The sequence below is a fragment of the Tachypleus tridentatus genome, chromosome 4 (assembly GCF_004210375.1).
Source record: "Tachypleus tridentatus isolate NWPU-2018 chromosome 4, ASM421037v1, whole genome shotgun sequence".
Lineage (NCBI taxonomy): Eukaryota > Metazoa > Arthropoda > Merostomata > Xiphosura > Limulidae > Tachypleus > Tachypleus tridentatus.
The window spans coordinates 77751656-77775612 of NC_134828.1; the positions used below are offsets into that span (position 1 = coordinate 77751656).

General features: G+C 31.2%; 2 protein-coding genes across 6 annotated transcripts in view; both read left to right on the forward strand.

The window, feature by feature from the left end:
- The first annotated feature begins 366 nt into the window (after nt 1–366).
- Nucleotides 367–15820, forward strand: LOC143249499 (G patch domain-containing protein 11-like). 2 transcript variants are annotated; one of them, XM_076499437.1, is made up of 7 exons: nt 390–551; nt 3121–3215; nt 3652–3737; nt 5349–5482; nt 8824–8923; nt 11418–11604; nt 14636–15820. In XM_076499437.1, exons 4-6 carry the CDS (start codon nt 5475–5477, stop codon nt 11559–11561), a joined length of 252 nt encoding a protein of 83 aa, XP_076355552.1. In that variant the 5' UTR covers nt 390–551; nt 3121–3215; nt 3652–3737; nt 5349–5474; the 3' UTR covers nt 11562–11604; nt 14636–15820. The 2 variants fall into 2 exon arrangements, with proteins under 2 accessions (XP_076355551.1, XP_076355552.1); XM_076499436.1 differs by lacking the exon at nt 3121–3215 and having other exon boundaries at nt 367–551.
- A 1812-nt stretch (nt 15821–17632) lies between these two features.
- Nucleotides 17633–23957, forward strand: part of LOC143249498 (follistatin-like) — a 71517-nt gene continuing 65192 nt past the window's right edge. For 3 of the 4 annotated variants that reach the window (XM_076499432.1, XM_076499433.1, XM_076499434.1), the window contains exon 1: nt 17636–17800. In XM_076499432.1, the coding sequence (XP_076355547.1) occupies nt 17734–17800 (67 nt within the window). In that variant the 5' untranslated portion in view covers nt 17636–17733. Of the gene's footprint in view, nt 17801–23957 lie in introns of all 4 variants that reach the window. The other variant, XM_076499435.1, reaches the window with a different exon arrangement.

Sequence of the window (23957 nt, forward strand, 5' to 3'; positions counted from 1 at the left end):
TAGAATGATTATACTTTAATAGCCTTACAATTGTAGATATGATTTTTAATTTGGTTTTAGTAATGAATACCAGAAGTTTGAGATAGCATCAAGTGTATACATATTTATTAACAAACAAGATAGTGATATATTCACTATCTATATTATAATATGTGTCAGAAGAAACTTCATAATGCTAAAAGTTTTCATCATAATTTTTCAAAATAAAAGTATTATTTCCACTCAAAAAGAGGTTATGTTTATAATCTATATTAAGTTTTTTCCTTAAATCTTTTGACATAAACATAAAGGTATAATTTAATAGAGAATAATTGTTCGAACAGAGGAAGGCAAAAGTTTTTTCAGCTGTTTTGTGCATGTTGTCAGAATATGTTTTGTCTTATTACCAGCCAAAGCAGTCTAGTGAGTCACATCCTTTAAACCATGGTGATGAGTTAAAATTGGGAATTCTACACTGCTAATACATATTCATCAAAACAAAGAGACTTGTGATGATTGTGAGCCAGGGCTTGTTCAAGCTGCCTTAGCTGCCCAAAAATCAACACTGAAAGGTTTGTCGTAGCTGTGAAAGCAATCTTATTTCATGTATATCTTCAAGTAGAATTGGTAGTTTTAAATATATATCCTTGGAAAAGTTAAGAGTTTTTGTGTGTGTATTTAGGATTCCTGTGACATAGCTTTATATAAAGTGTCATTTCAAACTACATGAGTTTTGTTTACTAGTAGGTAAGGCAAACAAAGTGCATCAAAGTGTTGTATCAATAAATGTTTGAAGCTTTTGAGTTAATATATAATTTACAAATTAAAATAATATTGTCTCATTGGAAACTATAAACAATGGTAGTATATACTGGTCGAAATAATCATGGAATAATATGAGATTTCTTTATTTGAGCTATAACAAGACACAACTATAGTTCTTAAATAATGTAAATGCCAGCACTTAAGTTTTCTGCATTGTAGATATTTAACAATAGAAACTTACCACTTTTAACAGTTACTGATTCATTAGTCTATAATAACTAAAATATTGTATAGTTTTCTATAGAGAAATTCTGAAGATGGCAACACCTAATATAATTAAAATACAATGTGATAAGCATACTAGTAGTTTAACAGCTGTATTCATCTCATTAAGTTATGGTTTTAGTTTACTGATCAGTAATGTCTTTTACAGGTAAGCTCTTCTCATGTTTATATGTACAGAACTCATTGTCAGTTATTTACATGTTCTTTTTTGTGTGTGTTTCTACCACTTGATGGTGGACCAAAATAACTAGAATTACATCTCGAACATTTAAATTCATATATCATTTTAGTTGCTTTTATATATAATTATTTATGCTAATATTATCCTTATTAGCTCAGATAGCCCTCAAATAGCTTTGTGCAAAATTCAAAAACAAATTATCCTTACTTTTTGAAAAAATTAGTTGTATAAATATTGTCATAAATCCTATCCACAAATTGATTAAAGAGTAGTTTCAAAACATAAAATGTTTCAAGATATGTGGTGTATGTGAATGTGTGTGTGTGTGTATATATATATATAAATGTGTTTATGTGTGTATTCTAACCATCAGAATTACCTGGAAGTATAAATCTTTTCAGTATAATTCAGTTGTTATTTTGTCTTAAAATTGTTGTTTCTTGTTAAAGCTGTACTATTCAGCATACTGGTAAATAGTTTGTTATTATACTTTTCTTCTAGTAATGATAATAAATAAAGCATCAGCATATCCATTTTAAGAAATATTGCTCAATTATTGAAATTTATAACTATTTCTTATTGTTCTCATTGTCTTAACATTATAATGCTAACCCTGTTGCAGTTAGTGCTGTAGATAACAAGTTTTTGTACTGCTTGGGAAAAATATTTTTGATATATATGAAAATGATAGAAAATGGGATGATTAGAGATGTTGATCTATATATTAAAAGAATTTATATTTTCTTTTTGTCAGGTGAACTTCATATTTGTTTATTTTACATTTAGGTCTCGAAACAAGCTATTGTTTGGTCACTGAAAAACTATCAAAATTATTGTGCTACTAATTACGGTTCCTGATAAATGAAAAAGTTATGTTAAATAATTTAAACACTTCTTTAATTTCTGCTTTAAACTTAAAATTTAAACTTGTGTACTATCCAGCTGTATAGATTGGTCAGCTTTTAGGAGCTAAATAAATTATTAGATTTTTAACACATTACTTCACTCACAAGATTGGCTATTCTTATTCATTGCTGCTCCTATATGTGACTGCACTTGGTTTTATGATATTATTCCAAGGAGCTTCTCCCCAATTGTTGCTCAAATAAACCTCACATGTTGATCTTTATTTCTTATGTGAGGCACTTCCACTAGATGGACCTCACTTTGCATAATCCAATATCTCCCCAAGCACTTCTCCTGGATGAACCACACTTAATGTAATACAGCATATCCCAAGGCACTTCTGGACATTTTTTATCTAGATGGTCTATACTTGGCTTATTTATATACAGTCGATGGTCTTTCAGCTCTAACCACAATTAGTTATATCATTTTCTGTTACACCATACCAAGACTTGTTATTACTGTGTTTGGGACTATGGCATGCTATACATGTAGACAAGGTATGACATGTCTGTTGATAATGAACTAGTTATGAAAACCATCAATATCACACTCATGACCATGTTTTTCTTTACTTCATCCTATGTATCCAATGTGCTTGCCTTTGATGTGTTTTGTCCTAAGAGAACTGTACTTGTTGATATCAATATCCTATACAATGTATTTCTGCTGGATATTTTGCCTGAGTGGACCACACTTGGCATACGGTGATGTAACCCAGGGCACTACCCTTGGCACAATCTTATATAAGCCCTGTTGTCACTTTCATGCTAGACTTTCCATGTTTGTTAATGGCATGCTGTTTTAAGTCATGGTCCTACAGCACATTTTCACTGATTTGAGGTTGTTTTTCTCTTTTCCGAATCCATTGATGCCTGCCAATTCAGTTATACCTTCCTTTTGTTCCTGTGTTCATCACTGGCCAAAGAGCATCTGCTCCACAAGTAGTGCTACATTCCTCAGGTGTGCTTTCTTTTCATGTTCTTGCTCACTTTTTCTTTCAGTGCAGTCAGTGATTTTCCACTTGATTGGGTACTGATGAGCCTTCACCAGCCCCTCCACCTTTGCAATGTGGGATTCTAGCTTTGGGGAAGAGGAGGTAAGACCATTATGGAAGTTAACATTTTCTTAAGTTGAAAATGTATTTCTGATAGGTTCTTACCTTCTCTTATCCTTCCTCCCCACTGATATCTCAGTGTTTCTCATTCGTATCTTCCCATTCTTGAGAGTGAGCTAGTTACACTAGTATAGAAAGTGCATTATGATTGGTGGAAAGTAGTCATGTGATCAGTATTTGTTTTGAAATGGTACAAAATAAACTGATGAGTAATAAAAGACTAGTGTGCTGTTAGTGAAATATTTTAGCAGTGCTTAGAGGACAGTCCAGGATTAAATTAGCTTTGGATGAGAGGGATTTGTATCTGTTGGAAATACATTTTCACTTCAAATAAGTGTTAACTTTTGACTGTGTTATTTTAGTGCTTGTTCAGGATTATTTTGATGTAGCTTATTTCATTTTCTCCTGGTACTTGCAGACCGATGGATCATAAGATCTAAAGAGGAGAAAGAAAAAGAACGAAGAAAGGAGCTGAAGGAACTTAAAAGGAAATTTGGACTTGAGGTATTTTTTATTAGGCTTGTTGCTTTTTTACATTAACATTGATTTGTCAGAAATGTATTTGATTACAGTTTTCACACAAATTAGACCAAGGTAGAAATAAATATTTCAGTTTGTAATTATTTTAGTAAAAACTGAAGCATTTTTGATTTGTTTAAATAATTGGATGACCTTTGACTTTACTTCCAAGTGTTTCAGTTATGTACCTTTATCAAGTGTTTGCAGTACCTAAATGTGCACAGACATTTGAAAATATATATCATGTTCTAATATGAAGGTTTGTTAAATATTAGAATTAGAACATCAGTTCCAAGTTTAAAAAATCTCTGTTATGTGGTTTTTTTGCCTTTAGAAAAGGTGTAAATCAAAATATTGGGAAATGAACATTTATTCCATATGAAATCAAAATTATTTCAATTATTGAAGTAAGTATTGTTTCCAAAGGCACTTCTGGACATTTTTTCAAACAAGAGAAGCCAGATCTTCCCATCTCCAGTGCTGGGGATCCAGCATACATTTTGATCCCAAAATATATCAATATGTTTCTTAACTTGATTTGAGTTTTTGCTTATAATAATGACCTGCCATAACTAGATGAAGATTCCAAACTTAATTTGGTAGCTTGAAAAAAAAATTGTAAAATTTAAAATAGAGTTTGAAGTAAAAATAAAGATATTTTACATTATCCATTTAACTGCTTATTTTCTCCATTTTTTTTTCATATATTAACCTCCATTGTACCAAACTAATTGCAAATTGCTACTATTATTGTAAATATTTTCTGGGAGGCAGTGCCTATGATTTTTAAAATGTGTGATATGGTTCACATAGTGAAATAAATTCAGAATAGGTTAAAACACAATCCAATTATCATTTACTTGGAAGAAAAATGGTTAAATAGGTAAATATTCAGTAATGACAAATTATTAAGGTACAATTTTTGCAATATAGTGAACAACCATTGAACAGAAAGGAGAAAGGTAATTATTATTGAACCATTGTTTTAAAAATATGTCATTAGTATAAAATTAAATGCATCTCATAAAAATAATTTTAGTGTAAGAGAATTTAAGGGTGAAAAGAAAGCAACTGTATATAAAATTTAAAATTTACAATATTAAAAGTTATGTAATTTTTTTTTAAATCTATAAACTTAAAACAGTATTTTAAAACTACAACAAGTTTTTACAGAGTCTGGTTTGTCTACCAGTTGATCAGATGATAATATTAAGAAATTTATTATTTGTTAGTTTTCCTCTTGCTATTTTGAACTAACCAATTATTTATATTCTTAGTGCCAACTATTTTAGTATAAAACTCTATAGTCAGTAAATTACCCATCCATGACCACTGTACAAACTTACATTGTGTAATCCGTCTCTCACTGTATTATGCATTAATAAGTTCTAATTTAAGTTTAATGATCTTTGGAAAGTATGAATTACAGTTAGTTACAAAAGGCATTTAATCCAACCACTAACTAAAATATTTGAAACAACTTGATTGAACAGCAACTTTATTTTAACTTAAAATATGAATTTCAGTTAAACATATATTGTTTTATTTGCTTTGTTTTTTATCACACTTTGTGATAAACAGAATTGTATTTGTTAGAGATCAAATTACCAGACGGAACAATCAAATAATGTGGAAAAGTTAGGATATCAGGATCGTGCTGAACACAGGAGGAAGACAAAGGGAAGTGACAACCCTCATGAGAAAGATGCTACACCAACTTCCATGGATCAGTAAGTTTCATAAGTGGTTATAGGAATGTTTTATTTAAATCGAAATTCTTAAAAATGTTTTGTTGTTGTATATATCCCAAATAGAATAAGATTACAAGATAAAATACAAACAAATGGAAAGTTAATCGTACAGTATTTAAAGGTAGGGTACACATTTTAAGTATTCATGTCTTCAGCTTGTGTTTATGTAAGTTTACTTGGTTGTTTTTCCTAATAACATGATACCAATAAAAGTAAGATTTTTTTATGAGTTTGTTTGAATATAAGATTATTTATAGTTGTTTAAACAATAAACCAAGACAAGGATAATATTGTAGTCAATAAATTACTTGTTGTACTGTCAATATTTTGTTCTAGCACTTTGAATTAACTATCTTGTTTGTTTCCAATTGTGTCATAAAAAATCAAACCTGAGTGACCAACAAAAGAGGTATTGTTGATATTCTGAACACAAAAAAACTGAGAAATTTAAATGGTGTTTTATCTGTTTCTTTTTATTAGAGAGAGATCATACAAAAAATATGAATACATTTGCCAATGCTCACTTGTTTCTTTTTAATGACATAAGTCATATTTTTGGTGTACTAACCTTTTGGTGCAGGTGCCTGAATTTGTAGAAAATTGTATGGGAATTTCACCTTTGCAGCAATGCATATTGCAACTTTTAGATTTCTTAACATATGATCACAAAAACTGGTAAGATTAAATATCTTTTGCATAAAGAATGACATTATTTTAACTGAGTGTTTCTACTGTAAATATGTTATATATTTATTGTACTTATTTGCACTCACACTGAATAGTTTAAGTGCAAGGTGATTTTCATTTAAAGTATAAGAATACTTCTCTTCATTTTATAGTTTTTATATTTCATAGAAACTCTTAAAATTTTTAAGATAAATTTTTATATTTTCTTTTTCTTTTTGCTCTACAACATCACTAACTGTAGATATTATCATCAAAATACAGTGCAATACAATGTTTAAAATCAAGAAGTAAAAACATATGCATACATGTCAATTATTTTGTAGAATATCTTAAAAGATTTTCTTTTAGTTATATTTGTAATCTCAGGTATTTTTGTTTATAGTTAACTGTAATGTTTTATTTTCTTATCCTGACCCTATCTTTTATTACTCATCTCAGCACAAGTCAGTGATGACTTCAGAGTCTAACACATTATCTTTAGTAGAGATGCACAAGCCTTCAGCAAATTATTTTCCCTTTGTACAAGATCTTAAACCTTGAGAATGGATGCAAAGTATGATATATATTTCAAAGAAAGCTTAAACACTTCAATTATGTATTTAAAGAAACATAATACATGATTGACTAAGGTATAAAAATAATACCTAAATATATATGAGACACATAGCTATGAAAAAACCTAAATACTATTGCATGTGAAGCAGCCAACAATACTACATGCAATTACATCTACCTGATGACAGCAGTTTAGTGACAATTTCAATATAAACATTGTTGTATTATAGTATAAAATGAGCTTTTTCTATTGCCTATAAACATATACAGGTAGAAAGTACTTGTAAGTTATAAGTCTCTAATATATGTATAGAGGTGTGCATGGCACCTGTAAAAGGTTGACAGAATTTATTACTTGGTTTCTACTGCATTCAACCAGAAAACTTTGAAACTTACTTGTCAGTAGGGCAACTGAATGTTCATAGTTGTCTAGACATACATCCACAGGAGTGGTATGATCTAAGTCTAAGACAAAATGTAAAAGTAGAGGATTTTTTTCATAGCTCATGATAACACAAAACTGAAATGTAAATATTTTTTTACAAGTTTCTGGAATTATAACTTAGATAACTTAAAATTTTGAATGTAATTCAGTTACTTGTGCAGAAAAGTGTTTAAAGGGGTTCTCATCACGAAAGGGTTAAATCAGTTGTATTCACAATAAACTGTAAGTGATATACACTAGAATTTCATAATAAGTCTTTTTTTTTTTTTACTCTAGAAGAAAGTAATAAAGTTTTGATACTGTCTTTCATGGAGAATTCCACTAAAAGAGATAAAAACATTGTATCATGATTTTTAAATAACAAGTTGATGATATAAGTAATTTTGTGACATTAACCTTTCTCTTGTTCTATAATGAATGCAAGTAGAATGATCACATGATGCTTTTATAGCCATTAATATACATTAAAAGTATCTTGATCAAAACAGAGGATCATAAAAGAGTTAATATTGAAATATATCTTACCAAATCCTAATGAAAAAAAAGGAATGTATTATGTACATCTTAACAAGTACAACATCTTGATAAAACTAAAGTTTCCAATTTTCAGCAAAATGTCTTGTAACTACCAACAATCTAAATGTTTTCAAAAAATACTTGAAGTATCCTGTGCAGTTTTGAGTAAATTGTGTTTGTTTCACTCCTTTGGGCACATTTATGTATATTCATACAAAGTAACTTACATTTTATATCCCTTATCTTTTTGATAAAGATAATTTGTTGATATTAATATCCATAAATCAGGAATAAATACAAACATAAAATCTAACAATCTGCAGTTTGTTTTTTATATATACTTGCTTTCTTACCCACCATTGGCTCAGTGGTAAATCATTAGACTTACTATGCTAAAAATTAGATTTGGATACCTGGTTGGGTAGAGTGTATTAAGTCATTTGCTACTTACAATAAGGAATGTTTATCATACCAGCATGAGTGTCCACAGAGAGAAAGGATCACTTGACTCCCTGGAAAATGAGGAACCTTTTTTCATTCATTAATCATGTATATATAATGTTGCTTTAGATTTTTGTTTACTCTCCTGGAAATATTCCAGGAGTATTAGTACCGTCAGATTATTGATGATGTACCAAAAATGACTTCATTGCAAAATATCACTTAAAAAGTTTTACCATACAATAAACATAAATGTGTACATTTCTTTTAATGTAAGTTTTAATACTGTGTGTGTAGTGTAATGGTCATCTACTGTGCATGTAATCAGATTGAAACTTCTATATTGTCAAAATAAAAACATCAAAATTTGAAAGTTTTCGGAGCAGCTAGAACCATTTTGTACGTTAGATCATCTTTACATATTCCATGAATTTTGGAGAATTTAAAGTAAGTGCACACTTTATTATCCAATATCTTGTGAATCTGTACACAACTAATAGAAATTAACCATAGAGATAAAAATAAGGTAGCAGTGCAATAGTGTACACTCTTGTTGTAGTAGCTGGAATCTTGTGCACTTGTCTGTATTTATAAGCTGTCTTACTTAGCTAATAATTTTTTATTCATGGTTTGTGAAAGACTTTGTTTCTATACATTATTCCTTGCTGATTTATAGACCACTTCCTTCAGAAAATAAAGGATTTCAAATTCTTAAGAAAATGGGATGGTCTGAAGGACAGAGTTTGGGAAAATGTCAAACAGGAAATCTAGAGCCAGTAAGTTTTTTTTTTTTAGAGTATCATCAAAGTAATATACAAAACCCTGAGACACATACTAAATAATTTTGACTCATATTGTTTTACTAATGTACATCTGGTGTATGTGATTATAACACAGCTCAACTAAACAATTAAATTCTACTTTTAAACAATTAAATTTCAATGTATTATAATTGGAGGTACAAAAATGTATACTAAAAGTGAATATTTTAATAGTAAACTTCAGTACTTTTGGAATAAGGTCATTAAGACTGGAACAAGCATTTGGAATTTTTTATAATTTTCAAAATAATTACCATCATTGTATGTTTCTTAAATAATACTTTAAGGCATTTACAGGTTTGTTGTGGTAAAACAAAAGTTAATTGTTTTTTTTTCTATAGTCATTTTTTCATATGTGATATAACTTAAACTTTTTGTTATAAGTTCAAATGAAAATCAGTGTAGTTTGTTGTACTATAAGTTATTTTTTAATATCTATAAATGCTTGAAGTGTCTAAATACTTCATCACAAAAATGTTAGAATCACAGTACATTAGTGTGGGTAGCAACAGAAACATCAGGATATATGCTATAAATCATATTAAATGTGTTGAACTTTCTGCATGACAGTAAAGCTATACCCAGCTGTTCCAAAGTTATTCTGATTGTTCTAAACAAGAAAGTAATGCAAAGGGAACAGTAACATTATTGAAATGGAAAATTACTGAGGTAACATGTAGTTAAAAGGATTTTTGCCATAATGTGAATATGCGTCTTAAACAGCACTGATCATATAGACATTAAAAAAAACGTTATCTATGGAAATAAACTTTCTGTTCTTTCATCTTCACTGTACACCATCATCAACCTCATCTTCAAACAAACAGAAAATGAATGTCAACTTCCTGTTCCAGTTTACTAAATACATCTTCTGAAAATAACATCCAGAACATGTTTTGGAGATTGAATACACTCTATAATCACAAACACATTCTTATTGTTTAATCGGTTGAATAATTTATTTCAGTCTGATTCCAAATGTCAAAAACATATATAAACAAGGCTTAAAAAACTTTGTAGAAACTCAGCTGATTTATAATATCATTGGAGTTGTTAACTTCACTGTTAATGTTCTTGTCATTGTAATATCACTGGAGTTGTTAACTACACTGTTGACATTCTTGTCATTGCAATATCATTGGAGTTGTTAACTACACTGTTGACATTCTTGTCATTGCAATATCACTGGAGTTGTTAACTACACTGTTGACATTCTTGTCATTGCAATATTATTGGAGTTGTTAACTACACTGTTGACATTCTTGTCATTGCAATATCACTGGAGTTGTTAACTACACTGTTGACATTCTTGTCATTGCAATATCACTGGAGTTGTTAACTTTACTGTTGACATTCTTGTAATTGTAATATCACTGGAGTTGTTAACGTCACTGTTGACATTCTTGTCATTGCCAATTGTCATTAAGGGTGTGTGTGTGTGTGTGTGTATATAGTTTATTTTAGAGTGTAGAAATAATAAGATTTCATCATTCTTTTGTCAATTGTGATTATATGTTTACTCTATCTTGTTTCTTTCTATTTTAATTAACCAGATTGGAAACCCTTTAACAAAACAACAAATGTGGATGGTAGAGATTTTTAATAATTTAAAGATCAACCAACTTTTACTAGAAAATTTTGTGTATTGTATATTGTTTTTTGTCTTCAGTTGTACAATAAACAATTTAATGCTCTATTAAAGAAATAGAGGAGAACATTTCATTCTATTAAAAATCTTAATATTTATCTCTGTATATTTACATTTTTAAACATACACTTCTTAACATTTTGAATAATTTGAAGGTGATACTTGAAACATTGCAAAGTTTTAAATTGATGTGTGTTATTTTATACTTTGAAAAATAATTTTAAATTTAGTGACTGTTAGCACTTTGATATGGATTATTTCTGTCCTGTTGTTATTGCACTTAATAGTAACGTGTGTGTGTGTGTGTGTGTGTTGTTATATATATGTTATATATATAAAACTTTTTCAAGCATCATTTATATTTGGTTGATTTCAGTTGTGACCTGTTAATGATCACTTCTTCAAATCATTATGTGAGTCAGCTGATAAGACTAAAGTAAACAGCTCAGTGGAGAAGAATATAATATCAACAGTTTTTAATTTTTTTATTTTGAAAATTAAAAAATTATTTTTGGAAAATAATGAAAATTTTAGTTCATATTTATGAGCACAAATTTATTTTGCAATTTCTAACTCCATTCTTCACAATATATAGTACTCACTGTAGAAGAATGCTGGATTTACATTGCTTAGACAGAATATTTTTCATCCAAACAGAATTAGTGTTTTACCTTTAATGGTCAGCATAGTTTAGAATCATATTAATGTCAAGCTATATCTTATTTTTTTAAGATTCTGTTTCAAACAAGTCATTTTCTCTATTTCTTATAACTTGTTTTTTGTTAATCACTTGCACTTCAGATTCCAATAGAGATGAGAAATTCCAAAGCTGGACTAGGTGCTACAACTATCTCTTTTACTACAAAACCAACAAATAAAACTAAACAATGGAAGAAGGCACAGCAGAGGTTTTTGGAATTGGCAGAAGATCAAGCATCACCATGAATCATAACTCTGTGCTTTTTGACAGGAAAACCAAAATTATTAAGTGAGTATTGAATGTGAAATAACTGTTTTGATTTAGAATAATAAGTGATTTGCATAACATCAGTAGGCATTATCATCCATCTTATCATGTTCATTAAACGTGATGTGATGTTTTTCTTCATTTTATGTGTATTTAAATATGTTCCATGGATGGATTGTGTAATTTATGAATACAAATACAGTTATTTAGCATTTACAAATGTGAGTTCATATCAGGACTTATCAAATCCTATTTAGATTAAGTTTTTTGTTGTTTTTTTCCCCTTACATGAATAACAAGTAACATTTCAGTATTATTCATGCTGGGACATGCATAATTTTCCTGTGTGTTGAAGTAATATACTAAATTTAAGCATAAGTAACCCATATATTATTAAAAGAGACAGTATTATTTTACTTTCTCCTGTTTACTCATATTTTTTACAGAACATATGTTTTTTGCAATATAAGAATCCTATCAATTAATTTTTCAGAATTAAGAATATATATTTTATCAATATGTTTTATTTTTGTAATTTTAAAATTATTTTATGCTTTTCCTGTTTATAGAAAAAGTTTAATACTTATTGCATTTATCAGGGCTTAGAAAACTCTAAAACTAGTGCTTCTGTGCTAAAAACTAGGCCATGCATGACCTAATATGTGGCATACCAGACTGTAAATTTGAGTACTCCTGAAATCCCACTATTTGAGTAACCTAATTGTCAGTGGTGGATGCTGCTGACTTAGCTACCTTCCCTCTAGTCTATTATTATGGATGGTTGATACAAATAGGCATTGCGTAGCTTTTCAAGAATATCCAAAACAAACAAATCTGAGCTAAAAAACATACTTATAGACTTGTTAAGATGTTTATAAAATAAAAACAGTTTTAGGTCAAATGAAAAAATTAATTATTTTTTTTAATTATTAAAGTGATTGTGCCAACACAGTTGCAGAATCTTTTCCCAGTTTAGATTTTTTTCTTCAAAATTATGCATTTGTTACTCAATTTATAATCTCCAAATGTGTATATTGTAACATTGATATTCCAGTAAATAAAACATTAGTATCACAATACAGTGTTTTGTTTCCAAGATTGAATAATTGACAATGCTGTGTGTTTGATCACTACTCTGTATATTGATACCAGTAATATTCTGTGACACTGTCTAGAGTTTGTATTTGTTTGTTCTTTTTTTGCACTCTTACATCTCTATGGCTGTATAATGATAAATTTGAGAGCTTATAATGCAGGGCTCAATCCCTATGGTTAAACTTTGTATGTAAAGACAAACGAAGGTCCGACATGATGAGGTGATTAAGGCGCTCAGCTCATAATCTGAGGGTCACGGGTTCGAATCTCTGTCATTCCAAACATGCTTGCCCTTTCAGCCATGGGGGCATTATAATGTGACAGTCAATCCCACTATTTGTTGGTAAAAGAGTAGCCCAAGAGTTGGCAGTGAGTGGTGATGATTAGCTTCCTTTCCTTACTCTGCTGAATTAGGAGTGACTATCAAACAGAATTTGTGTAGCTTTGTGCAAAATTCAGAAACAAAAATCATCAGTGTGCTGACAACTTATTGTATCAATTTTTCATTTTTCATTTTTAAATCAAATACAAGATTAAAGTGTTATTTAAAAATTGAAATAAACTATTTTCAGTTGATAATAATTCTAGTAGAAAAATAAATGTAAGTACAGTACTTGCTTAGCAACTTGAATGAACACACATTTAAAAGTTTAAATTTGTCATCCATGAAATTACTTAAAGTTCAGTTTAATAAGTTGATTTGTTTTCTTGTGGGAGGAATAATTCTGGTTTTTAAGTGGACTGTATTTTTATTCACCAAAATATAGATGAAATTTGAAATTTTTACATTTAATTGTTATGAAGTAATGATTATATGCTAGTAGTATTCTGTATATGATGGTGAAAATTTTTAAACACCTTCGATATTGTGATGTTATTTATAAAACCCAGAAGAAAATTGCTATTTTTTTGTAATTAAGTGTTGGAAGTGCATGCATGAATCACACTGATATTATATATCCATATGTATATGTAATTTGAATACTCAAATTATTTGATTTATTGATATTTTTGAAAGAAAAAGTTTCATAAGAAACTTTTTTTTTGTGGACATAAATTTTGATATTGAACATTTCAACACTAAGACTGGTGTAATTCACACATGTGCTGTTGATACAGTGTGTCTTTAAGATCATGTATGTTATGAATAATGCTTATCAGTCCACTAAGAAAAGTAAGCTAATAAATAAGACTCAAAATTGAAAATATGAATAAATACAAAACAATTGGCTTCCCATGTTTAAGTTTGCAGGCTGACTTTAGACCTTTAGGAAACTGATGAGTACCTCTATCAGTTTGTTAGTTTAGTAGCTTCAATGACAAATATAAAAGTTGAAACCCCTTTATGTTTACCTCATAAAAAAAATCTTAATATCAGTGAAGAAATACCTATAAAGTCAATGAAGTGTAACCATGAATAACATTACATTTGCCAGTATCTGAACATGAAGAAATGTAACCTCATAAACTTCAAATTTGGAATAACAAATTAATCAAACAGAAAACAACAGTTATAACATTAGTATGTGAGCTGCTGAAAAAGCATTTTTCATTAAAAGTGACCAATGTGTATATCATAATGCAAAAATAAAATTAAAGAAAATAGCCTTTGTTATGGTCAGCATAATTGTGTATGGCATATCTTATGAATAGCTTACAAAAACAAATTAAATTTAAAATTCTTTGGTGACGCTTCATAAATTGAAATAACATTATTAGAAGCTTACTGTCTTTAGGTGCTGGGTAGCAGTTTTATAAATAATAATGTTTCTTGGGGTAAACTCTTGAATCCTTTGTGTTATAGACTACTCACCTTCATTGATCCACACAGATATCTTTTTTTTTTTTTTTGTTGTTCCTCTATGCAGTTGTATCATTGTGCATCATTAACACATACAAAATGATCCAATCATATTAAGTTAGTTACTATAATAAAGTAATTTATTTGATTTTATAGCTGAACTACAAAAGATATGACAGATTCTCCAGTATTTCAAGTCACACCCAGAGATTACATTGACAGTGGATGAAGTAAAAGTTTAGACTGAATGATGAAGAAATCTGTGCCTAACATATCTTCTTCACTAGGTATCCCAAGAACAATACTGAACGTTTCTGGTTCATAAAAGTTTGAAAAATATAGTTTCAGTAGTGATGACATGTCTGTACTCTATCATAAAATTTTACTTTTCTTCTTGTGATAAAGAAAGGAAATTTAAGTACGAATGGTATATGTCATACGTCTTTTCCCACTAGAGACATATACCTGGAGCTCTAAGGAGTTTTAAACATTTATGTTTGGTGAAAGGGTTCTTGAAAGAGAAAAATTATGCCCACATCACAATACATATGATAGATAGTTGATGTTGAACTTTTTCACTAAGCTATTACGGAATAATTTAGCTTATGTCATAAATAATTTCTTGTGTAAGAATTACTCTGGACCCCTGGTGGGTTATGGTAAAGTTTCATGTTGAAACTAGAGGCATTCAATTTAAAAATAATATTAGTGCTGAAGCTGGCTTGTTGGCACAATTCTTGTATTCAGAGGAGTAATAAAGATGCTGAAACATCTTTCTTTACATTTTGAAATGAAGTTTAGTGAATTTATTTAAAACTTACTGAAGAGGCCTAGCAGTTATTCACCCCTTATATTTATTGTTTATATTAATTTCTCGCAACAAAACATTTATAAACTAAAAATGTTATAAATGTAATGACTATGATAACAACGAAAATTCCACATGCATAAAACTTTCACGTTCAAAAATGTTAAATCAGTTAGTTATACCTGCAGGTGAAATTGTTTTTGATAAAAATCAGTGATATTTTATATTTGTGGTTTGCCATCATGCAACTGAAAGTGTCTTCTGATCTTATACCTAAAGTATCAGAAGAATCTAGTTGACAATATGAGGTTTTATGCATCCTGTTATCTAAAACTTTCCCAGTGTTTCTAAAAAAAAAAAATAATAATAATTAGTGAAAAGCATTATTTTCAATAATATCAGAAGCCAATACCTATAGTTTTTGATAACATGCAAACACAAACTTGTTTTCATAAAAAGTCAATAAATAGTGTATAGTATGTATTTTTCAATACTTAAATATATTTAAATGGTAATAAATATATTTTTTCTTATTAAATGAACAGAACTTTAATGTTTTGGCTGTATATGCAATAACAACTGGGAGTTCATGAATGAATATAGTGCAAGTTCATTGTTTCAATTTTTTGTTTATAATAATGTCACAGTAATTTAACTCCTATAGAACAAAAGCTAGTTGAGATATTCATGTGTATGCTCTACAAACAAAAAAGGAGAAGAATGTAAGTGAAAGATATCTGAGCATAACGCACCTTGTTCACATTGTACCACAAAGAGAAAATAAAATTATTATAGTTTATCTTGCAGTATGCTTGAAAAAAGCATTGTTCTAAAATAAACGTTTTTTGCAGACTTTGAAACTGTATTCTTCATCCCAAAATATGTCCCTTTGTCTTGAGTTGTAATATGCATATTGCTTCCTGGAGATTGTTCTGTACTGTGTTTAATGAAAATAAATCCCCATTATTGAGAAATTCTGAGGTTCAAAAAATTGGACAGTTTTTCAAAATATGATTTTGGAAAAACCAAACAGTTTCAGTTTTGTTGTTCCTGATATTCATGTGTGGGAGGTACATTGTTAACAGAATATAAATTTGGTACATATAGCCATCGTGTTATGATTTAAAGTGTGACAAAATTTTTTGTGCACCAAAGGAATTTTATGAGATTTATGGACTTTGCTATACAATACAGTACTGTAAAGAGGTGGATTGGAGATTTGGACAACAGTGAGTACTTGGAAAAAGTCCTAAGTGGGAATGTGTATTTATGAAATGAGCAAAAAGTAATACTGCTTCAGAATTGAAGAGCTACTCGACATAAAGCTACTACAGAAATGGTCCTAGCTTTGTGTGCTATTTGAGACTATCAAGGGTACATATGCATGGTTGGTAGACTACTTTTCAGGTTACTACCCTGGAATGGACTTGGTGGGTATTGAAAACATGTTATATTAGTGTAGTTGCTATGGGTATACAAATTTTCTGGTAGCTGTCCTTGATTGGATTGGACAGATATTGAAAACATAATTAATGTAGACTTTTCAGGGTAAATTTATTCTCTGGTAACTGCTGTGGAGTGGATTGGGCAAGGATAGAAACTTATACAAGCACTGTTTGTATGTTATGTTTCTTGTTAATTGTTTCTTCAGTGGACCAACCAGACGTAAGAAACAAATTACTATTGATGTTCATTCTGTGACCAGTGTTATCTCTGTTACTGTTACTGTACTGACGAATTCAATATAATATATTGATATGGATTCTTTCAGTAATACTATCATTTCATAAGAGATTCTGGAATGGGTCGTCTAGAAATAATTTAAAAAAAATGACGTAATTACTATTGATATACACTTCGTGAATAGTCCTACCTTTTCTGTAACTGTATTGTTTTAGGCAAGGATGGAATGTTTGTTATAATGACTGGAGATACAGTTTTTGAGTATACCAGTCTTCTTTTAAGTCTTCGTGGATTCGACTGTGCAGATGCGGAATAAACATAAAAAGATTATAATTAATACCGTCATAACATTTGTGGGTAGAAGTGACGTGCGATAACTTTTCTTTTATTCAATCCTGTAAAACCGTCAATGGCAGGTGGTTTATAGCCTTATTTAGTCGCTACGTGCAGACTAGCTTGGTAACCTCTCGCCTAGAATTGAAAGTTTTCGCTTCAGAAACTGAGAACCAATAACCTGTGCGATTCATAATAGAAAAATCCATTGGTGGAATGTTAATAGCCGTAAGGTGAATGATCACTGTGTTGTAAGTGAATGGATGGGCGTAACCTCTCAGGCCACACCTCTAGTAATCACGTGTTAGCAACTTCACAACCGTTGTTACTATCATCTCTACTTAGTTAAAATACTGGTGGGGTTCCTCGGCTTCAAACCGGGATCGGTACTAAGTGATCTCTGCATCTTTCTGTTCTCTTATAACGAACCATGAAGCTTGGAATTATTCTTCTGGCAGAGGTATCAGCAGTTTGGTTCAATTGTGCATTGGCAGGAGGTAAGTAGTAACCCCTAATTAAATGTAACATAACCTATCATTGGTCACAAGTAAGAAAAGCCACAACAGAATGTTAAAAATCACACGTACACATAAATTGTTAGACCAGACACCGCGAACGCTCACACATAGCACTGCCGACGACCTTGACTACATCACTAGAAAATTTCTCTTTCCACGATGGAAGAGATGCCATCCACGCGCAAGCACTCTGCGTCAGGTCGTCTCTCAGTTTGCTTAAAGACAGGTTAGGTTTTCAACGAAGTGATAACTTTACTTGCAAACAGATCGTGAAAGAATGTTATTTCTATATGCAAAAGTGCTGCTACCGATTATTAATTAGCAGTGCATTCACGAAATCACTTTTCATCTTTATAACTGCAAAAAGGGAAACATATGGAGAGACCACACTTTATAAAATTTGTTTGTTCGATGCATCCTATTTATAACATAATAATTTGCACCGTTGAATACATATATTTTAAGGAATTGTATAAAATGCTTTCATACTGCCTATCTAATTGTTGATTTTCCATGTCAAAATTAAATGTGAATTTTTGTGTAAAGTACGGTCACATCAACACAGTTATTTGACAGCCACATGACACATAAAAGTTTAGTCACTAGAACTTGTTAACTTATACATAAAACTATCGCTTTATATTCTGTCATTTTTGTCAGTAATTCGTATTTACTTTTGTTGGTGTTGTTGAAAATTTATAAGCATGCGTTAACGTTTTATATTATTACAACCAAAAATCAGCAAAGTTAATAAAATCTTATTGAAACAGTTTTATCTGTTTTTAAATTCGGTTCATATATCGTATAGTTTCACACATTTTAACAAATTACTAGGAATATTTTGTAAAAATTTATTATATACTTTTATTGAAAATATATTTGCATATGCAACAAAGAAAATTTCCTACACATATTAGAGTAAGATGTTTTTTCAAACATAAACAAATATCTACGTTAAAAACCAAAAGCTATATTTTTCACTGTATTCTTAACTTTCCCATTACTAGTGACCAGGTGGTTAAGGCACTTGACTCGTAATCCGAGGGTTGCGGGTTCGAATCCCCGTCACACCAAACAAGCTCACCCTTTCAGCCATGGGGGCGTTATAATGTGACGGTCAATCCCACTATTCGTTGGCAAAAGAGTAACCCAAGAGTTAACGGTGGGTGACGATGACTAGCTTCCTTCCATGTAGTCTTACACTGCAAAATTAGGGACGGCTAGCACACGTAGCCTTCGTGTAGCTTTGCGTGAAATTCAAAACAAACCCATTACTAGTTCTTGTTGCTGAAACAGCTGAGCTCATCAAGTCAATTAAGTTACAGTACTTGGAGGCTTAGCAGAAACATTAATATATGAGTAATAAAATGTGAAGCTGTGATGAGAATTGCTATATAGAATTAAAGTTTTATCACGTTCGCTTACGCAGATAGCCGTTGTGTAACTTTTCAGGAATATCCGACACAAACAAACAAGCAGTTACAAGACCGAAATACAAAAAAAAAGCTAGTGATTAATATAAAGTTATAGTTTGAACTGTCTTAACAATAAAAGGTTATTCTTTTATTGACTATTTAGGGAGAATGTTTATGATGAATCAAGGTGAAAAGGGCAGCAACTTCCTAGTAGAGTGACACTTGTAGGAAACGTCTTGTAGAACTTATCTATAAAAATCGCTCAGGTAGAGCAGACGACGTTTCGAAAGCTCTTCATCTTCTTGAGACGGAAGGTTTTTCAAACATCATTCTGTGTTTGCTCGGTTGTTTGTTGAATTTAACGCTAAGGTACTCAGGGCTATCTCCGTTTGCCGTCCTTAATTTTGAAGTGACAGACTAAGAGGGAAGGCAGCTAGTAAACAACACCCATTCTTGGACTACTCTTATCAAATATGAACTTTGACATTCGATCTTATAACACATCATCAGACAAAGAGTACGGAGAGCAGTATTTTTCTATGGGGTGGGGGGAGGTAACGGGACAGGAACCTCAGATCTGTAGTACGGCAAGCTAACCACTGAGTCGTGCTCGACCATATAAAGTAGTATAATAAGTTCTGGGTTTCTGTAACAAATATTTTCTCTGGTTGTAATACTTTATTTATTTCTAGAGTCTGTGATGTAAACTAAAGTATTAGACATGCATGTGTTCAAATTGTATATTTACAGTATTATTTTGATGAGCATGGTACAACATAAACTTAACTATATGGATATACAGTATGCTACTATTAAGTGTACCACGCATTGTTTTAATTATTTTTTTCGTTTTATGCCCAAGGTAATTTTATCACAAGCGTCAGAACGGCGGGTGCTGTGACACGCCCACTTTTACATATTTGTCTTGTATAGCAACTGTAAAATCTGCGTGTCTAGCCAAGCAACCCGCTTTGCAACACCTTCCTACACAACTGCTTTACAACACAAAGCCTGTGGCGTTTAACTTATTTTTGTGAAGCTTTAAACCAACTGTTACACAGTCCGATAAGAATTAATCCTTCTGATACAAAGTGGTTAGTATCCAACCAATCAAACACATTTTTTTCATTCTTATACTGGGTTCGTATCCCAGTCACACTAAACAGGCTTGCCATTTCAGTCGTGAGGGCGTTATAATATTACGGTCAATCCCACTATTCGTTGGTAAAAGAGTAGCCCAACGAATTAAAGAGTAACAAAGTGTAGGTAAAAGAGTAGGCGGTTGGGATTGATGACTAACTGCCTACCCTCTAGTCTTACACTGCTAAATTAAGGACGGCTAGCGCAGACAGCCCTTGTGTAGCTTTGCGCGAGATTCAAAACAAACCATTCTAAAACTTCCCTTCCATGTTCTTTAGTGTTACTTTATTTTATAGTGGTTAGGATACCTGTCTTTCTCGCAGCAGGCGCGGGTTCGATTCCCGGCATGAAAATTGACATTTTGGTCCCTTGCCAGTACAGTGGTAATGAGAAAACACACAACTAAACGGTAATTCGAATTTCGAACACACACACACACTGTGTTACTTTATCCATTGTAATATCTAGCAACATCACCTTCAGTTGTTTCCTTTATTTTTCTATTATCTTTCACTGGGTCAACTGCAAGCAAGTTTACAGATCTACTACGCTAAAATCCAGGGTTCGATTCCCGGAGTGAACGCATTGTATAATATTCCACTGAAAAATAACAACCGTTTTTACTCGATGACATTACCTTTTACCCATTTTAAAGCCATTTTTTGTATTTTGTTTTGTCTAAAGTTTTTAAACGCGACATTTTTCTACAGACATTGATTCAGTATTTTCGTGATCTATATGTTTTACATCTTACTTTTCTAGCTGTCAGACCTGTTGTTTTAATTAAACATATCAATTTGTTTCCAAGCATACATACAATAGCGCTTTCACTCACGAGCATTTATCAATTTGTGTGACTCCGAGCTTGATGTTAAATCTATTATTTATGCATTTGTCTGTCAAACGTAACATTCCCTCGAAGACTGAGTTTTCTGAAATGTAACTTAATCTTGTATAGTCTCTTTCTTTCTGTACAAAAAACCTTACCTTTTCTTTCGTATCAAATACGTATACTCATTATAAGACAAGAGGAAGATCTTTGTGGTTAGCGAAATGTGTATCTGAGGGTTCTAGGTTCGATCCACATTACCGAAAAATTCGAGCTTCCACTTTAGAGCTGTGTGCGTTTTAAGAGTGGTAGTTAAGTCTCATTGTTCGATCAGTAAAACTCAAAATATGACAGCAGATATTAACTAGCTACCTTCCCTCTAATCTATCAGATCAAAGTTAGGGACGGCTAGTACAGATAGTCCTTATGTAGCTTTGTGTAAATATCCGAAGCAAACAATTAAAAGTGCGAAATAAAGAATTTTGAAATATAAATACAAACTAGGGTGTTATGGATCTGATACACTTTGTAATTAATCTAATTTGCATCTGCACTCAGATCAGGCGTAAGTCTCAAAAGATACTTAAGTCCTAATAAGGTGGCCAGCTATAGTACAAGTTATGTCAATGATCTTTTTTTCTTTTATAAAGATCCGTGTCTGATCCATAACACCCTAGTTTGTAATACAAAGCCTGGGATAAATTAAGTATTAAACTAAGAAAATGTTCATTACAAAAATTCACAATTTAGGTTCTATTTACCATCAAGACGCTATAAGTCAGATTTATATATATTAGAGGTTAACTTATACAACAGATGCATTTACCTCATTTATAGTGCTGTAGGGATCACCTGATAAACTTTATAATTAATCTAATTTACATCTGCACTCAGATTAGACCTAAGTCTCAAAGGATACTTAAGTTCTAATAAGGTGGTCAATTAGATTAATTACAAAATGTATCAGGTGATCCCTACAGCACTATAAATGAGGTAAATGCATCTGTTGTCAGTGTAACAGATCTAAGATAGTGGATGCATGTTTAACATGCTGCAGTGGCAAGACAGTTTCATTGTCAAGTTGTTCCAAGACATTGTTCAATCAAATTTATCAGAAATGGCAAAAAAGTAAGTAGAATGGCTCCTCCATGACAGAGGAGAAAGGCAACTATACAAGATTGCAAAGTCTGAGAGTCATCAAACTGTACAATTATTAACATTACGCTCAAAACAAGATTATCCGTACATTGCAAAGGACATTACAACAAAGGCACTTTGACATTAGGGGACAATTGGATATATCACTAGACCTAGCTACCAACAAGAAAAATGTACCGTGAGGATCGTGTACATTGAAGTAATAAGGACTATTGAATTGAAGTAATAAGGACTAAAAGGCAATACAGTCCAGTGAATTCAATTCTTTTTTTTTTTGCACAATTGGGAGAGGGCAGATTTGGAATAAGTCACAAAAATAACACACCACTTTTGTGTGGTCCAAAATATCTAGGCCTTTGGTGGTGGATTCATTGCTTGGGCTTGTTTCATGGAATGTTCTTGGCCCTTCTTCCCTTTAAAAAAGCGAAATAAGTGCCACAACCTATCTGAGTATAATTTCTTATCAGGTGTATCCAGCAATGCTTTATGTATACACTGATGGGAACAACTACTTTCAAAACGATAATACTACCTTCCACCGTTCCCATATTTTGCATGTACCGTTTGAGGAAAATGGGAGATTTGATGTATCTTCCATGGCCACCACAATCCCTGGCTCTCAATCCAAATGAGCATCTCTATGATGAACTCAATTTGAAAGATATTCGACATCATTGTCCCCTACCTATGTTGCTCTATGAATTACATACATTATCTATGACTGAATAAGGAAAATATCAAACATTTTCAAGCAGCTTGTAGATCTTATATTACGTCGTATCATGGATGTTATTCGAGAAATGGTGTTCCAATCTGCTATTAGGTACATCTCCTAATAAAATTGCCAGCATTGTTTAAACATATGTCTTAAGTACTGATTGCTTGGAATCACATTCTAAATATTAAGTTGTTTTTACTAATTTCCATTATGATCCCCAAAGTCTAACCTTAAGAACCTATAAATTTTCCATTAAAGGAATACGCATTTTCTTTTTTACCTTGAGAAAGCTAGACTTTTTGAATGGTAAAAAAAATGCCTTTAGTTTATTTAGTTAAATAAGCTTCGTTGGCTTGGGTTTCAAATTCCAGGAAATGCTGATGATGACAGCTTATGTTGCTGTTGAACGTGAGATGTGACTGGCAGTCTTATCTTGATGAACCCATACTCTGTTGGCCTCGTTTCTAGACAGATACCCTTTTTATCCTTTTTTTTTCTGTATTGTTGCCTAATACACGTGGATGGCTTTTACCATTTACTTTTTTATTCGTGGATTTTTTACTTGTTATAAGTCTCCGCACTTTACTTATCATTGCTGGGGCACAATTTGTTGTAGGTCTCTTTCTGGATGGTCCAGGATTCCAAGTTGATTCATATTCCCTTATTTTCCAGTACCATTAAGTGCAAGGAATATCCCTGTTTTAAATATTGTAAATCCCTCATCTAAACACGTTTTTATGATCTAAGTGTATGAATATCTTGCATTGGAAAGAGTTGTTATATAACATTCCCATCAACTTTCATAGCATTACACGACTGACGAAACGCCAAGTGATATCAAAGTGTAGTTCTGATACACGTTATCCCACCACGACG